General features: G+C 40.8%; 1 protein-coding gene across 1 annotated transcript in view; it reads left to right on the forward strand.

Annotated features, from left to right (window-relative positions):
• The first annotated feature begins 15,458 nt into the window (after positions 1–15,458).
• The window catches only part of CTTNBP2 (cortactin binding protein 2), a 149,642-nt gene continuing 146,634 nt past the window's right edge, over positions 15,459–18,466 (forward strand). The window contains exon 1 of the mRNA XM_032304690.1: positions 15,459–15,700. Within this exon, the coding sequence (XP_032160581.1) occupies positions 15,620–15,700 (81 nt within the window). The 5' untranslated portion in view covers positions 15,459–15,619. The remainder of the gene's footprint in view (positions 15,701–18,466) is intronic.

Consider the following 18,466-nt stretch of genomic DNA (forward strand, 5'->3'; position numbering starts at 1 on the left):
ATAGTTAAGAGAATACCCTTTATTCTGGGTCATCTTTTTGTTTTACTCCTCAATTCCATTAATCCAGTTGGAAGTCTCCCACCACTACTACTATCACTGATCACAGCACTGTGGTATTTTTTCTTTAAATGAGAGCCTTTATTGTTATTTGCTATTTACATATGAAGAATTAAAATTGGCTGCCTGCCTTGTGTAGGACTCCAGAAGTAGCAGAATGTTACCATCATCTGTCTGTTCCCTGGAATCTGAGCCTGGGTAAATTTACCCTGGTTTTGCTGGCAGTGTTGGAGTTGTACTCAGTTCCTTTAGGCTCATGATTCTCACCAGGGAAGCCTAGATTTCTGGACTGGTAGGTGGAAATTAGGATCTGTGAAGGTATGGGCAGTGTGTGTAGTAAGAAAAAACATATTTAGCATAACAATGCAATTTTATATTTTGAAAAGTAAGTGTTTTTATGCTGAAACTTTTACAAGTGAAATTCAACCATCTTCTCAGGTGCTGGGAATATACAAATGTTGGCAACCTTCAGCAGGGTTGGAGTGTTCTGAATCAGCAGGGGATTGGAGTTTTACATTTATTAAAAAACACATTGGGTATAAATGTGGAGACTTTTCTTCTTCTTCTTCTTCTTCTTCTACTTTTTTTTTTTTTTTTATGATGGGAAAAGCTAAAAATATATCCTCCACTGTGCAGAAAAAAGAAACCCATGGCATGATTTGGAGATCTGAGGGCAAGTAGGTCAAAAGGTAAGAATTCAGAGCAGTGGGAAAGGGACTAACATCAGGGGACTAAAAATACCTCTAGGAAATCCTTAGAAATACAGAAAAGGGCCCTGGACATACCTGGTTGTATGGGATGAGAGCTCCCATTATTTCATTTGGATGTTAAAAGAAAGTGGACAAAGTTGTCATCACTAGAATTAAATTTGTTTGAAGCATAACAACTGACTTTTGCGTGACTAAAATCACAAGCTGATCTAGGCCTTGATTTACTTTTGTTTTTAAAATTCTAATTAACATAAAATTTGTGAGGGGGAGGGGGCTTGGTTTTATCTGTAAAGTTAGAGAGTGGGTGAGAGCCAAGGTCTCTTCCATTAAAAAATTCTCTCATTTTCTGAGACTTTCCCCCTGCACACACACATAAAATCAAACAATCACCCAACATTTATCAATCCCATTTAAGGATCAAAACATTGTAGACATAGGTGTTATAAAACAGGATACAGACTTCCCTATCTACAAGGGAGGACAAGATATAATTGTAATCGTATCTTGTCCTCCCTATATTTGGGAGGACAAGATATAATTGTAAATAATGCAAAAAGTATATACTTTTCTATTAGAACAAAGATAAGCAAAATATTGGCTCATTGCAGAACAACTCTGGCCCAGCCTCTATAGCCACTCTCACACTGCACAGGGCAGAGTTGAGTGGTTGCTACAGTGTATGCCCAAAAGCCTAAAATATTTACCACCCTGCACTTTATAGAAAAAGTTTGCCAACAATTATATTAGGATCATCGGATAATGTCACAAGGCAAAATGGGATAGATTCCCAGCGGATAGCAGAGAGGACAGAGCTGAACAAGTTGTGGTAAGAGGACCAACCTGGGAAAGCTTCAAGGGGTCCAGCAGTCCAGTTTATTGAGACAAAGAAGAGGACAAGGAAACTCCAGTTTATATTAAAAAAAGAAGGTGGAGAATGGAAGATCCTGATAATCAGTAAGAAGATGCTAAATGTCACTATATATTGTTTTTTATTACATCCTTTTCTTATCATTTTTACTCTGCTGGCCCTCAAAATAATTAATTTAGGAAAATCTAAACCTTTAAATATTCTTTAGTGTTGTTCCAAAATCAACTTTGATTAAAAATTCACTACCCCTCTTGAGAAGCAGGAAATATTGCTGCATAGATACTTCTAATAAATGAAAATTTGTGATTCACTCTAAATATAATTAGAGGAATATATAAATGAGTTTCAAGGGAAATTAAGACAAGAAAATGTGGAGTTTGAAATAAGATATCAATATTTATTGTATTTTGATTGAGAGATTTCTGTTACTATCTATCCTTAATTCATAAATATATTTTATTAACCGCTACAATTTTTTAAATTTTTTTTTTAATTAATTTTTTTATTTTTTTTATAAACATATATTTTTATCCCCAGGGGTACAGGTCTGTGAATCACCAGGTTTACACACTTCACAGCACTCACCAAAGCACATACCCTCCCCAATGTCCATAATCCCACCCCCTTCTCCCAAACCCCCTCCCCCCAGCAACCCTCAGTTTGTTTTGTGAGATTAAGAGTCACTTATGGTTTGTCTCCCTCCCAATCCCATCTTGTTTCATTGATTCTTCTCCTACCCACTTAAGCCCCCATGTTGCATCACCACTTCCTCATATCAGGGAGATCATATGATAGTTGTCTTTCTCTGCTTGACTTATTTCGCTAAGCATGATACACTCTAGTTCCATCCATGTTGTCGCAAATGGCAAGATTTCATTTCTTTTGATGGCTGCATAGTATTCCATTGTGTATATATACCACATCTTCTTGATCCATTCATCTGTTGATGGACATCTAGGTTCTTTCCATAGTTTGGCTATTGTGGACATTGCTGCTATAAACATTCGGGTGCATGTGCCCCTTTGGATCACTACGTTTGTATCTTTAGGGTAAATACCCAATAGTGCAATTGCTGGGTCATAGGGCAGTTCTATTTTCAACACTTTGAGGAACCTCCATGCTGTTTTCCAGAGTGGCTGCACCAGCTTGCATTCCCACCAACAATGTAGGAGGGTTCCCCTTTCTCCGCATCCTCGCCAGCATCTGTCATTTCCTGACTTGATGATTTTAGCCATTCTGACTGGTGTGAGGTGATATCTCATTGTGGTTTTGATTTGTATTTCCCTGATGCCGAGTGATATGGAGCACTTTTTCATGTGTCTGTTGGCCATCTGGATGTCTTCTTTGCAGAAATGTCTGTTCATGTCCTCTGCCCATTTCTTGATTGGATTATTTGTTCTTTGGGTGTTGAGTTTGCTAAGTTCTTTATAGATTCTGGACACTAGTCCTTTATCTGATATGTCGTTTGCAAATATCTTCTCCCATTCTGTCAGTTGTCTTTTGATTTTGTTAACTGTTTCCTTTGCTGTGCAAAAGCTTTTGATCTTGATGAAATCCCAATAGTTCATTTTTGCCCTTGCTTCCCTTGCCTTTGGTGTTGTTCCTAGGAAGATGTTGCTGCGGCAAAGGTCAAAGAGGTTGCTGCCTGTGTTCTCCTCAAGGATTTTGATGGATTCCTTTCGCACATTGAGGTCCTTCATCCATTTTGAGTCTATTTTTGTGTGTGGTGTAAGGAAATGGTCCAATTTCATTTTTCTGCATGGTCCCGCAGGGTCACAGAAGGATCGGGGGTGTCTGAGTGTCAATTTTTTAAATTTTTTAAGAAATGAAAATACCTAAAGATAAATGGTAATTGCTACATCTTCAGAGCCTAATTATTTTCCAATGTGTCGAACTTTGCTGTTGTGGTAAAACAGTTACAGTTACTCTGATCCCTTTAAGCGTTTCTCAGCACCTCTGAGCTCTTTGGATGCTGTGGGAATCCTACATCGATACTCACCCAGACCTGCTCTCCCCAGAAAATGTCCCATGTTCCAGAATTTTTCTTGCTCTCATCTTCTGCCTCAATGTGAAGTTATTTGCTTAGTCTACTTAAGGACAATTAGATGAAAATGAATTAATATATACTATATATATTATAGTAGTATACTAGCGTTGTGATACATATACTAGTGTTGTGATACAGCCCTGGGATAAGGAAGAATTCATTCACTCCTGAAGTTTCCCATGCTTGATAATGTACTAGGCCTGGGGGCACAAAGATGGGTATTATCTTATGAGTAGCTTGGGGTCTTCAGTAGCATGCTTCAAAAGGTGGTCCCTGAGTGATCTCCAGATGAATCTCCTGGGCTGCTGGTTAAAACATGCAGCTTAGCTTCCCAAAGGGCCCTTATTCAATAAGGATACCTGTGGAGGCTACTGAGAATGCACATTTTCAGCATGCTTCCATTTTTCTCTACTTTAAGACTGGGAGGAGATGATTCTTGGATTCAGGGCATCAATCAAACAGAACACTGGCAGCCATGGCCAGATTTGACTTGCAGATATGTTTTAAACTTGGAAAATTTCACATAAACATTTGATTTCTTCCATCTCTTGAAAAAATGAGAAGCTCTGACATTGCTGCATTTGTGTTTCTTGGTTCGGCTCAAGGAAATATTTTCGTTTAGTTGGACAGAGCCTGAGCCTTCCAAATGGCTCAAGTCCCCCATCATTCTCTATTGCCTTAAACCCTTGGCCACCCTCATTCAGATAACCCACATATCTGGCTTTTGGTAATCATTTGAGTTAACAGTCTATGATCTAGATTCCAGCAGATAGTTACATGTTAAAAAATTTTTTTTTGTTAATATTATCCCAGTATGTATCTGTTCCAAATAATATTAGGCTAGCACTTTATTCTATGCAGTACTTCTGGGAGGCCGCAGGAAGTGGATGTTCTAGGTTCTAGAGCAGAGTGGGCAAGATAGTTGGGACAGGTGTTCCCTTTCTGTCTTCTGGCCAGCATAGGTTTGTTTAGGCTGTTGAACACAGGTAGCAGGAAACAGAATTGAAATCACCTTGTTTCTTTCTAAATCTAGCATTTCTATAGCAATTGTCACCATGGTATCTTGATGTGTTCTGACAGGGGAAATTTTACTCTTATTAAAAAAATGTGGTAATAAGGGAAAGAGAAACTCCTTCCATGTCTTAACCCTGGAAGCATTTCCTTAACGAAGAGCTCAGAAACATGTGTGTACAGGACGGAAGTTCCACCATGGTCTGACTTAGCCAAGGGCTGGTGGTATTTCTTAATGATGACGCAGCAGATGTCCGGCTGACCTGAGGGCTGGAACGTTCCTCAAAATCATAATACTCCTTGTGTAGCTCTTTTCAGCATCTGAGGCACTTGTACATGTTAATCTCTTTCAATCCTCACCACAGCCCTGTGAAGTTACTATTGAAATGCTCATTCCTATTTTATAGTGAGGAAAAGATAGTCACTTGCTTCAGGTCAAACCAGTCTTCTAATACCAAGGCCCTGCAGCTGAAATGACAGCCAGTGTTTTCAACTTTTATTCAGCCTAGACCACTGGAGGAGTGGAGCCCCCTGGAGTTGCGCGGTATGGGCATTTCTGAGCCAGGGCACACTGATAGAAAAGTTGCATACGGGGTACACTACAGACATAAAGAAGACACGTGGCAAGCTTTGTGCAATTCCTGGCGAGCTGGCAATAAGTGCTCTTCTTGTCAAACTCATTGAAGCATATTCAAAATCTCATGAATGAGATGATATTGAAATGACCTTGAATCTGATCTCATTTTTCAGTAACCTCACCACCCACCCCTTCCCCCCAAAAAAAAAATTTAAAAAAAGAAAAGAAAGATGCAAACTTCAGAATTATGCCTATTATTGGGGACAAATTACTTGAAATTACAGGTTGATAAGCCCATATATTGGAACATTTGCACTGAGAAGCACCAAGGCATTCCTCACTGCCTCAAGTCTGTCCATAATTTCTTACCCTAGAGATGTGAGCTTACTCCAGAGATGACCTGGGTGATGTAAAGTCACTTGTGGGAGAGCCCAGGAAGAATGAGTTCATTCAGAACCGATGCTGTATTAGTTTGCTAGGGCTACCATAACAAAGTACCATAGACTGGATGACTTTAGCAACAGAAATTTATCTTCTTACTGTTTTGGAGGCTAAAAGTCCAAGATCAAGTTGGCAGCAGTGTTGGCTTCTTCTGAGGCCTTTCTCCTTGGTTTGCAGAGGGCCATTGTCTCCTCTTCCAGATGGTTTTCCTCTATGTGTATGTCTGTGTCCTGATCTCCTTTTATAGGGATACCAGACATATTGGATTAGACCCCCCTGCCCAACCTCATTTTACCTTAATTACCTTGTAAAGGCTTTCCCAAATAAGTCACATTCTGAGGTACTCGGATTTAGGACTTCAACAAATGTATTTTGAGGGGGACATAATTTAGCTCATAACAGATGCTTACATTGACATTTTTCAAAGGATTTCTGAATTGTTAACGTGCATTTTGATGGTGGATGGTAAGATACCTACATTACTAGATCTTAAACATGTTTTAAAGCCCAAGTTTCCTCCATCATTCTGATTAAAATGAATAAATACACACAATCTTACTGGAATCACATAAACTGCAACGTGCTGACTTAGGGATCATGAAGTTAAAACCCTACAGAAAAACAAGTAATGTAATTATGGGAAACAAGAAAGTAAAGTAGAATGGAACAGGACAGTGGAGATTCTAGACAGCTGGAGAGAACTAGTCTCAGTCTCAAAGAGACTCTGTGAGCACAGTGGTTTCAGGTACTCTTAAACTTCTGAGAGGTTGAAAGGCTGAATTTTTATATGAAATCCTCCTATTTTAAAATGTGAGCAATTATTTCCTTAAAAAAATAACATTATATGAGTTAAACAAAACAAGAAATTAGCCCATCGGCTTAGATTAGGCTGAGTTTAGATCTAATCTAAACTGGACCAGTTAACTAATCCCTAATGATATTTTTGGATCAATACTGAGTATTATTTAGTTAAACACTTCCTTATTGAGTAAAAAGAGGTGTGCTTTAAATGTAGCAATCATCAGTTTGGTGAGAACTGACTTTGAGGATTCACATTTCTTGACTGTGACTTTTGCAGAAATTTATGGGGAGTTTTTATTATTTAATCTAAAATCTTAGAATACTTGACTTAAAAAATTTAAGCTTATACAAAAGAGCCTGTTAGGACTGCTGTGTAGTTGTAGAATCATTTTAATAAATTCAATAAATTGTTTCCGAAATGTCATGTGCATAAGAGTGACTGTTTATTCTTTAAGGGGTGTATGCAGAGCATGAAAATAGTAATGAAGGAAAACTTACTAGGAGTTTATTGGGGGCCAAACACTGTACTAAGTGCTTTAAATGAATCACTCAGTTTAATCCTCCCAACAACGCTACAGAGGCAAGAGCCATTATGATTGCCACTTAACAGATGAGATAACTGAGAAGAGCATTTGCCCAAGGTCACACAGCTAGAAAAAGGCTCTTAATCATGGAACCCTGCACTTAACAACCTCTCTGCAGTATGTGGCCTGAGCTGTTTTGTTTTGTTTGGAGGATGAGCGGGAGTAGCATTTGGGAATCTTTAACCCTTCTCCGCATACCCTACTTGGCCTAATACATCAAAATTTCCATCATTCTTCACCTCTTAAAAAAAAAAAAAAAACACACACACACACACACACACGCATTTATATAAATATATATTTATATATGTAACTCACTAAACGTCTCAAATTGGATAGAAATTTTTATTTCAGCAGGTATGAACTCTCCTTAATATGTATTGAGTGAGCTTCTTAAATGATAAAATTCATTGGTAGAATTCCATGGGAAGTCCATGAAAAAAATTTTTTTAAATTTTATTTCCATGTTCACTCACTCTTGCTGACTGTCAACATTTACTTCAATTATGAATTTAGGCAAAGGACCATAATAGACCTGGGAGTACCTATGACTTTGTCTCAGTAGAAATCACAGATATTTAAAAAATCTCAATATAATCGTTACAGAGATCTTAAAATATTATTTACATACATGGAGACTTCAAAATTACATTACGTATGGGTCTACCACTGTCTTATTTCTTTATGGAAGAGAGAAATACCTCTATTCCTATGTTACAAAATTTTCTTTTTTTACATGCAGAATTTTGATCACTGGATTTGAACATAAGTAATTTTCTTTATGATGCTCTGTTTTGTTTTATGCATTTAAAATTTTTTTCTGAGAAGGAATCCCTAAGTTTCACCACAATGCCTAAGGGGCCAACGATACAAAAAGTAAGTAGGCAGTGATATTTACTCCATCCATTTATTCACCCAACTTTCCATCCTTCCATCCATTCGTTCCATTGAATTAATCTGACTCAATATTTATTAACTTCTTGTCCTGTGCTGGCTCAGTGTTAGGTATTGCAAGCTTGGAGTTGCTGTTCTTCCATACCCACCAATATTCATTTGACTTCAAAGTCCAGAAGATCTGCAAAAGTTTTCCAGAATGTATAAGAATCTTCACATTCGAGATGTTTGTTCTTTGAAAGATGTCCCTTTGACCATCAGTCTCTTAACTAAGGGAAACCCAAGGCCAGCCTCACTCTATTCTGCCTCTCCTCTTTTCAATCTCTCATTTTTCTTTTAATTTCTGAAAACTGTCAGGCATGCTACACCCTAGAAATAGGAGGCACATTGCTACTTTTTTAAGACTGGTAATAGAATTTATATGTCTACTGGTGCAATGTCATCCTTTATTTCCAACATGGTTTTTCATGTCTGACTCTGGATGAGGTAGCAGATCAGTGCCTGGATTCTGTTTGTCAGTGGCAACTGGAGAGTCTCAGCTGGGTACCCCCAACCCCACGATGAGAAAATAAATAATACGGTCCTGGATACAATCCAGTTAGGCAAGGGAACATTAAGAAGTTTTTTTTCTTTATACATTCCTTCTTAAAGTAAGCACATGTGGTTTTCAGTTCTAGTTATGATAGGGTACTGAGTATAGGGTCAATCCTCCTATTAAAAACAACAAAAAGAGGTGAAACAACATACATATGAAACCACTGGTAGAGGGGCTGGCAAGTCATACACGCAGACAGGATTTGAGGGGCTATGATTTTTGAGTGAGCGGGGAGCATGGGGGTGGGGAACAGTTGGAGAAAAATGAGTTTTACTGGACCAGAGAGATAAAGGTCAGGATTTGAAGGTTGCCAAATTATGGGGACTTGAAGGACAAAGTCCCAGAGAAGAAACTCAAGAGTCCAAAAAAATATGTACATGATTTCCTCTCAAATTTTAGGCTAAATTCTAAGCTGAGCATGTGCAGGATGAGACTCCAAGAAAGCCAACACAAAACAGCATCTGAGGGGCCAAGGAGCTGAGCAAAGATTTCATAAACAGGACGTAAAACACTAACCACGCAAGAAAAAAGACTGATAAATTGGATTGCATTAAAAGTCAGAACTTATGTTCTGATTTACAAGTTCATGAAAATATTTTCCTGTTCGAAGCTCTATTGCTTCGCCTTTCACATTTGAATCTATGATTCCATTTTTGTGTTTCTCTAGCTCTCAAAATGATTCTTTACAGGAAATTGAGCTCTACAATGTGGTTTTTCTAAGCAGGGTGACTTTACCCGCTGCTCAAACTCAGGGCGTCTGGAACTGCTTCTGTTCAACTTCTCCCTTGCCCCTGCCTCAAATTTTAAATTCTGGAAAGGGGGTTCCCCATCACCATTCCAGTTCGCATCTATGGCCACATGGGGGTGGGGGTTGAGAGCTATCCAAGAAGAATATGTCCAGCAAAGTTATCTCATGACCCAAATGGCCTCATCCCTTTTGGATGGTCACTAATCAGGAAGTAGAGGCTAAAGGTGACAAAATAGGGTCCTTAACAGATCTGAAGGAAGGAAAAAGTACCAGTAAAATATTTCCCAACTGAACTGATTTTTTTTTTTTTTAAAGGATTTTATTTATTTATTTGTCAGAGAGAGAGGGAGAGAGAGAGAGAGGGAGAGAGTCGGGGAGAGAAGGGGAGGGAGAAGCAGGCTCCCTGATGAGCAAGGAGCTGGATGCTGAGCTCAATCCCAGGCCCCTGGGATCATGACCTGAGCCAAAGACAGACACTTAAACAACTGAGCCACTCAGGTGTCCCCCAACTGAATTGATTCTTAACAATGAAGAAGTTAATGCTGAAAGTGATAAAATCATGAACGTTAAAAGATGATGTAATGATAAAGGGATGTTGAGTCTGATAGTATTGGTCAGTATGTGGTTATTTCTGATTTTCCATAAGGAAAAAAAATACTGTATTGCTAGCATAAAACTACTTCAGTGGTTAAATTTCTTTAGTTGTGAGAATAAAACATTCTGGACTATTTAAATGTTGCTTTGTCAGAAGTATTTTTCTTTATTCTGAAGAATAAAGTGACTTCCTGAAAGTGACTTCCTCTTCCCTGGAATGAAATAGCTACACTGATGTTTCTTTTCTCCTTCAGTTCTTGAATCATAAATATAATTAAGGCTTCAAGTCTAGCCATGACATTGTTTTATAAATATTCTGAATTAATTTTGTTATATTTGTTGGTTAATTGAATAACTTCTGCTACATATATTTATTTTATTTCTTTTCAAATAATGGCATCAGGGGCGCCTGGGTGGCTCAGTGGGTTAAAGCCGCTGCCTTCGTCTCAGGTCATGATCTCAGGGTCCTGGGATGGAGCCCTGCATCTGGCTCTCTGCTCAGCAGGGAGCCTGCTTTCCTTCCTCTCTCTCTGCCTGCCTCTCTTCCCACTTGTGATCTCTGTCTGTCAAATAAATAAATAAATAAATAAAAATCTTCAAATAATGGCATCATATTTTCAGACAATTTTAAGTGAGCTTAACTGATTTGAATTTTAAAAATGTGGTAGACAAAAACTTGTCATCAAGTGAGATTTTGGATGATGTAAGATGGAATTTATGTGTCAAAAACTCCAAAGGGGGGTGCCTACGTGGCTCAGTCAGTTAAGAGTCCTACTGGGTTTCCACTCAGGTTGTGATCTCTGGGTCCTACAATGGAGTCCTGTGTAGGACTCCATGCTCAGTGCAGAGTCTGCCTGGGATTCTCCCTCTCCCTCTGCCCCTCCTACTCATGCTCTCACTCTCTCTCAAAGAAATAAATCAATCTTAAAAAAAAAAAAAATTCCAAAGCCTCTTTTTTTTTTTTTTAAGATTTTATTTATGTATTTTATAGAGATTACAAGTAGGCAGAGAGGCAGGCAGAGAGGAGGAAGCAGGCTCCCCGCAGAGCAGAGAGCCCGATGCGGAGCTCGATCCCAGGATCCTGAGACCGTGACCTGAGTCAAAGGCAGAGGCTTAACCCACTGAGCCACCTAGGTGCCCTCCAAAGCCTTTTGAAACTCTATTAACTTAGTGTACAGCTAATTGATTATGATTGCCTGGAAAATGTTGATGTATGTGGTTTATTTCACAATTTTATATGGGAGAGTTATACATTCATGGCTTTTCTCCTGTATTTTGTATCCTAAGTAAATCATCATTGAGTGGATCATAAAAACCATCTGCATATTTATTAAAATTGAAGGGCATCAATAGTTTGTTCTTATTAATTCTTCAAACACTACATTTCCTTTTGAATTGAACATTACTTACCCCATAGTGAAAAGAAAATGTCAGCTTTGGTTTTATAGCTAGCTCTACACTCCTAATCAGATGAGAAAAGGGTCAGCTCACAACCTATTTATATAGTTTTTAAACTTTCTAAGAAAAATAAAGCTTGTTATAATTGATGCCTAATGGTATAAACACCCCTGCCTTAGTGGTTGCCTAGTAACTACTTACTGCAGGCTTGTGGGGTTGCTAATGAGGCTGAATAAATGGAAATATTCAGATCCATTTCCAGTTCAGGTGGATGAGGGGCAGCAGTGGGCCAGGTTTCTTTGTTAAAATTGTTTTTCCATAATGGTTTTGCACTAAAACATCTTTTGCACTAGAACTTAGTTTTAGTAAATGACTTCTGCAGATAAGAGCTGAAACTAACAAGTAATGGCTGAACATTTTAAAAACATTCAACAGAACTGAATCAACATTGCTTCATTGTTCTCAATGAGCCTGAGTTTCTGTTCTGAGTGACCAGGTTGGGGAATAATGTTCTTACTGTACCTTTAACTCTTTGATAAAACCTTCTATTGGACATCACTTTAGCATTGAATGGCCAAATGCAGTTTCCAGCTAAAGGTGGTGTTAAAAGGGGCTGGGAGTGATTATAATGATATATTTATGTTTGGCTTTGGCTTGCATCCTACCTAGCAGATTTAATTTCCTAATTATGTTTTGCTTTAGCCTAGGTAAAATTAGCTTGCATCCCCTTGGCACACACCAGCTGCCGTTGGTGGAGGAGGCCTTCCAAAGCCATAGGTTGTTGACAAGAGTGGCTAACTAGATTAGGATTAGATTTACTGAGTAAAATCCACAAAGAGCCTAAGCACATGTAGATAATGACAAGTTGACTAGGAGGGAATGTCGCTAGGTCAGAAGAAAATTCATTTCTGGCAATGTTTGGTTTCAAAAACGTGGGATAGATATAGGGGACTCAAGGTCTTTGGCTCTCTTTTGTTAGAGTTCCCCGTGTCAAGATCTGGGTCCTTCTAGGTGGCTCACCATGGTGTAGACAGGGATAAACGTGGTCTCGAGTATTTAAATTGTATAACTATAGCCTTGTGAATGCAGTCAGAAATGATTTGCTACTTGGTAATTTTGTCATTTGGCAATACTAAGACATGATAACATATGGTTTGCTCTTTGGAGTTCGCATAAATGTTGTCATTTAACTGAAATAAAGAATTCTCTTACTCTATCAGGGAAACGGTTTTGGGCTATGTGTCTGTTCCTTTATCTTCTCACATGGAAGGAAGAATCCCTTTGCATCGCTATATATAACTCTCTGGGTTTTTGGTTTAGTGGGTTGGAGGATGTGGCTGGTGAGGCCAAGGCCATGGTTTCATCGAAAACCTCTTGGCTCCCCAGCCGCAGTCTGCCTTCCTAGCTGTAGCAACCCATTTCACTGGTCTTAAAAGAGAATCTTGGAGTATAGCTCAGCACAAGCACCTCTGTTCTAGGGTTCAGAACATAAACTGTTCTAATCTGACAAAATAAATTCATTTGTCAGTGGGTCAGCCACATCGTTATGTTCAGAGAAGAAGACAATATAACTAATAGTTTTCTGTTAGCAATGTATTCAGTTATCTCTCCTTCCATTTTAATGCTGAAAGAAATTTACTGATTAAAAATCATGACTTATTTTTGCTATAGGGATTTCTTTTCTTCCTGCATATACGCTTCCATATCTTTTCCTTTTCTCTGCTTTTCAGAAATTTTTACTCTAGCCCTGGGATGTCTTTTTTTTTTTTTTAAGCTATTTAATGAAGCCTCAAAGATTTAATTTCTAGAGCCATCAAGTCACCACTCTTTCAGATCTATTTGGTCTGACTCTAGCAGAGGCCGTCTTTGTGCAAAGAAAGTCTTTCAGAAAGAGTTAATTTGCAGTCTCAATAGAGGTTAATTCTCTGGAGAGAATTTAAACCAGCAAGTGTCCTCCTGGTAGAGAAGCAGCCCCAGGCCAGGCCACTGGTGAGGGAGTTAACTCCTGGTATGCTTTTCTATGCAGTAAGGTGGGATATCCCTTCAATCGTTGGCAGTAGGCAATGGCAGCTTTAAGGCAGGGACAAAATGCTGTTTATTTTCCTTACTAGGTCTTGGATTTTGGCCCTTAGAAAATGTGCTGTTCTGTGATTTTTTTTTTCAACTGTTTATTTTTTTTATTTTACTCAAAAAAGGTGGGGGAGTGGAGTGGGAGGTAAGACATCACTCAGGGTTTGAATCTTTTGTGACAATTCTGCTTTAATTGCATTTAGACTTATAGAAGCGATTTCTTCCCAGTGATATATTTTTGTTAATTGAACTGCATGTATAAAATAAATGGGAGTTGCTTCTCAGGGATATTGTCATGTCATATCCTTAGTTCTTAACACCTAAGTGAAGTTTATTATTTTTTTTTTCCCCTTAGAAAGGAGCCAGTTAATTTCTTTGGTGGTAACTGAACATCAGTACAAGTATCAGTGTCAAGAAAATTCATTGCCTTTTGATGTGTGAAAATGAATTTTGAAAAGAACAAGGAATTTTTTTGGTTCAAACATCAAGTTTTTACTATCCATTCAGCATTGAAGTTTCACAGTCAAATGCTTTTCTTTCATTGGGTAAAGAGTCTAGTTATTCTAATATTGAGCAATTTCAGAGAGAATGTTTGATAAAAGAAATGATATAATGAACAGAGATGGAAATCAGAGGGTTCAGAGAAGGACTAGCTATCAGAATAAAGTCAAAGACAATAAATAAATGATCATCTCTGCTTACAGGATAACCTGGAGGTGATTTCTATGCCTGTGACCCTTAACCCCAGGGTTTCAGGTGAAAGTTCTTGATGTAGACCCTTTTTGGGAAGGAACTTTTAACAACTTACCGATCCACACTTTTCAGGTCCTTGAAAAGATATTCTCTGCCATGGTTTGTATCATATTTAGATCTACTTTGGAAAGTGAGGCAATTAAAGTGCCAAAACCTTTCATTAGGAGTCTGCCATTTAAGAAAAAAAAAAAAAAAAAAAAAAAGAGCTTTGATCTGTTAACCCTTGGACTGAACATTCCAGGCATTCATCTTCCAGAATTTTAAGACTAGGATTTGGTTGTGTTTTGAATTTACTTTTTTGAGACACAGCTTGAATGTGATTTGATTTTGTGCTTTCAACACATTTTTGGGATCTGGTGATTTGGGAAGGCCTATACCATATGGTCTTGATAAGGTGATAGATTTTCACATCCTGGGAATTGGCAGGAAAGGGTAGGAACGGAATCAGATGTGGGAAGAGAAAATTAAGAGTTTGGGTCTAATTCATCTCATGATGTATCTTGAGACTTATAATTCCCATAAAATCAGTTTTTAGGAAAAAATTATGTGTTCTGTCCCCACCTCATGGAGGTCTCTTAAATTCTCTTCAAAGTAGAGAGCTTCCTTTTACAAGAAGGGCACTAAACATTTTTCGGTTAGCCCTTCAAAAAGTACCCCAGACTTGGGGTCAAAACACAAAACAAAACAAAAGGCCCTGCTCCACCTTAACTGAAAAAGAGGTTGTATAAAAAGGAATAGGCCAAGGGGTCGGGTGCCACGGAATAAAAAGAATAGCAAGATACATTTTGATCTGGGAGTTGATCGTTTTTGGAGAAGGACTCAAGGCAACGGTAGAACAGAACAAAGCCTGATGTATACACCAGGAGGGGAAACACGCCCTTGGTGGCAGTCTCGCAAAAAACCCAAAAACCAACAACAAACAAATCCAAGAAAGAAAAGGATGCCTTCTGTGATTCCTAGCGGTGGGATAGAGGGGACTAAATGCTCTCCCTTGACCGTACAGAGAATTCAGAATCTGGGAGGCTTGACGTTTCATCGGATTGCTCTGTACGCAGCAGGGTTGGTGGGGACTGCGCTGGGAGATCACCTACTGGGCCCTTTCCTGCACCTCCTCCAGGGCTCTGGTTCCCCCTTCTTCCCGCAGGTTCCTAGCCGGGCCTGGGCGCGTGCCCATTTCCCGTACCTCCCTCCACGCACCGCTGATTGCCGGCAGCCGGGCGCGGGCGGCGGGGCGGGGACCGGGCGGCAGGCGGCGGGCGGCGCTCCGGCGCGCAGCGGGTTAAGACGGCGGGGGCGGTGACGAGGGGAGGAGGGAGCGCGGCAGCGGCGGCGGCAGCGGCAGCGGCAGCGGCGGCCGGGCTGCGAGCGCCCGCGTCCCCGGACCGCAGCGGCTGAAGCGCCGCCCGCGCCGAGAGGGCTGAACCCGGAGCCACCGCTCCGAGCTCGCATTCGGATCCGCTAGAACAGGAAGATGGCGACGGACGGCGCGAGCTGCGAGCCCGACTTCTCCCGCGCCCCAGAGGACGTGGAGGGGGCCACGGCGGAGGCGGCGGTAACCGAGGTCCCGGGGTGGGCGCGGGGAGAGCGTAGACGAGGGCTGGGGCTCGGGCTGGACCCGGCTTGCACCCCGGGGCGCTTCGCAAGCCCGGGCTCCCCGGGGCGCCCCCTCCCCTGGGTACCCCCTCCCTGCGGTGCCTCACGGCTGGAGCACGGGTCGAGGAGGGTGAGGCGGCCTCCTGGGCTCGGGATCACTCCCGTCCTTCCCCAGCCCTGCGGGAAGCAGTCCTGGGCCACCCTGTTCTGGGGCTCCCTGCGTCTGTCCTGTACGACCCCTTTGCCCACTCCCTCAGCTGCTGTGGGGTTTGGTCAGGGGCGGGGGCTGGCGTGCGCTTCTAGGCGAACTTGACCCCCCATTGTTCGCCTCTTGCTGCGCGCGTGGTGGTGGGCGAGTGTTTCGGGGCTGCCTGGCATCCCTCAGGGGACCCAGGAAGGCAGCTGCGGGGAGACGGGGCCTCGCCAGGCAGGTGTGGGGATGTCCATTGTGTGTGTGTGTGTGTTCATGTGCCTGAGGCCCCTTTAGAGAGGCCCGGTGTCGGGCTTTGGGCGCTGCTGCCTCCCGCTGAGCGTCGGAGCCTTGGGTCCTAGCTGCATGCTGCCCCATCACTTGGTGATGGGGGGCCGGGGTGGGAAGGTGTTCTCGTTCTTCCCAAGAAGGTGCCCAGGCAAGGTGGAGATTGAGCACCTAGTGTCCATACATTGTTCTTCGCTGGGATCTAGAAGCCTAGTGAGTTTCCATCTAACGCTGACCCCACTTTCGGCCCCACAGTATCCGGGTGCACGGAGACTGAACGGTGGTTTCCAGTCCCTACCTCGGGGGGAGGGCTGGACCCACATTTCCTGGGTGGAAACGTTTTCGGAGTTGAAAAGCAGCTTCGCAGGAGCTGCAAGGATCTGCAAAGAAAGGCAGCCCTGGGAGCGCCTCCCACCCTTGGCGCGGTCCCGCTGCTGTAGCGGGAGATCCCGGGTGGTGTGGACTGAGAAGAGCCTGGACGCCCCTCAGTTCTTTCCTGGACAGAGTCAGTGCACTAGCAGCAGAGGAAGGGCCAGGTGTGAATCATCTGGGCAGTTGGAACTTCTTCCCTCACTATTGGGACGTGGGGCTTTTCGGGAGAGGGAGAGGAGAGATGTGGAGGTGGAGGAGGCTGCTTGAGCTGAGCCTGGGCAAGAAAAAAGAAACAGGGAGAGACGGCAAAACGGAGAAAGAGGAGGGCTGTTGATTTCCACTTGTGAAACTTGCAAGTTTTAATCTGAAACTTTTAGGAAAACTGGTTTTTCATTCTTTGCATGGAAAACGTGAACTTAAGATTTCAAATAAAACCTGCTCGCTTGTGATGCTATGAGTCAGTTCCCTTTTGTGAAATACAGTAAGGATAAGCTAGCTATTAAGACAACACAGACCTCTCTGGGAAGTTCAAATGATTGAGTACCTTCATCCCGATGAGATGCTAAAGGGGAGGGGAGGGGAAAAAAGAGGTAGGGGTGTGTGTGTTTGTTGCCCAGGAAGGCTTGAGTTTGGTTAATCGACTTGGAACAACCTTTTTTTCTATTACTGCGAGTCTTTAATCATCACCTGACAGTTAAACCAAACACAAACATCTGATTTATGGTCTGTAGCTGATCTATAGTTTTATTTGGTTAGATTGCAAACAGGATTTTGGACTCCAGATTTTTGTGTTAACAAGGCCTCTGTTCCCTTTCTGCTGTTGAGAATTTTCAGGAGTCTGACTTTTCACTGCACATTAGGTGGAGATTTTGTAATTTCACCCTGGTTAATGATAGCCACGGAAAAATCTGTGAAAGTAAAACTTGTTACTTCTGTACAATCCTTGGAGGATGCAATAAGGACACTTAATCTAATAGTTTTTAAAAATAACTTATTAGCAAAATTCTGATGGTGGCTTATTACACAGTAAACTGGGCATTTTACTTTTAATAACATATGGTCCTCCTGTATCAGCCACTTGACTTACAGCTTGATATTTAAATTAAAGCTGGATTGAAGAATATTATTTGTCATTTAAAAGCTTCTTACCTAATGATTAAAAATCAAAGATATTTTTATGCATTTTGGATTCATGGCAACTGAGGACTTAACATTTTTTTTCTTTTCAATTTTTAGGAAATAGGTGGCTTTTTTTTTTCATTTTAGAGATTTATTTCATTTCAAATTGGTTTACATATTATGCATTTTTATATGTACATTTGGCAGTCATGAGCCAATGGAGACTCCAAAGCAGTAGGCTATTTTTGAAAGTGAGTGTTTTCACTAAGTTTTGACTATTTAGATTGTTGCTTAGAGACAAGTTTAATTTATAGTTTTCAGCTTAATGTGATTTTCAGTGGAGTGTTTTAAATTTAGTTTGTGATCCTTGTTCTTAGCTGTTTAAATCCTGAAAGCATCCCAAGTGTAAAGCTGGGTAACAGCTACAGTATTCAGTAGGATCATATTAATAGTCTTTGCTGTGAACCATGCCGAGAAACCTGGGTTATTTTCAGTGCCTCAACCAAATGTGATGACTTTTATAGGCTATATTGCTATTTCTACTCTGAAAATAACTCCTAATGGATAAGGCAGTATGGAAAACAGAAATCTTCCTGCTTTTTCTTATTGTCACCAAAGAATTTAAGAGTGAAGGGAAAATGGAGATCTCTTTAGAGCTGTGTTTGGGAGGCTGATCAACATTCTTGTCATTCAGGACTTTTCTGGAGCAAATAATATGCAAAAAGTAGATAAAAAATTTTGTTGTCATGGTGATAA

Source organism: Mustela erminea, chromosome 11 (assembly GCF_009829155.1).
Source record: "Mustela erminea isolate mMusErm1 chromosome 11, mMusErm1.Pri, whole genome shotgun sequence".
Classification (NCBI taxonomy): Eukaryota; Metazoa; Chordata; class Mammalia; order Carnivora; family Mustelidae; genus Mustela; species Mustela erminea.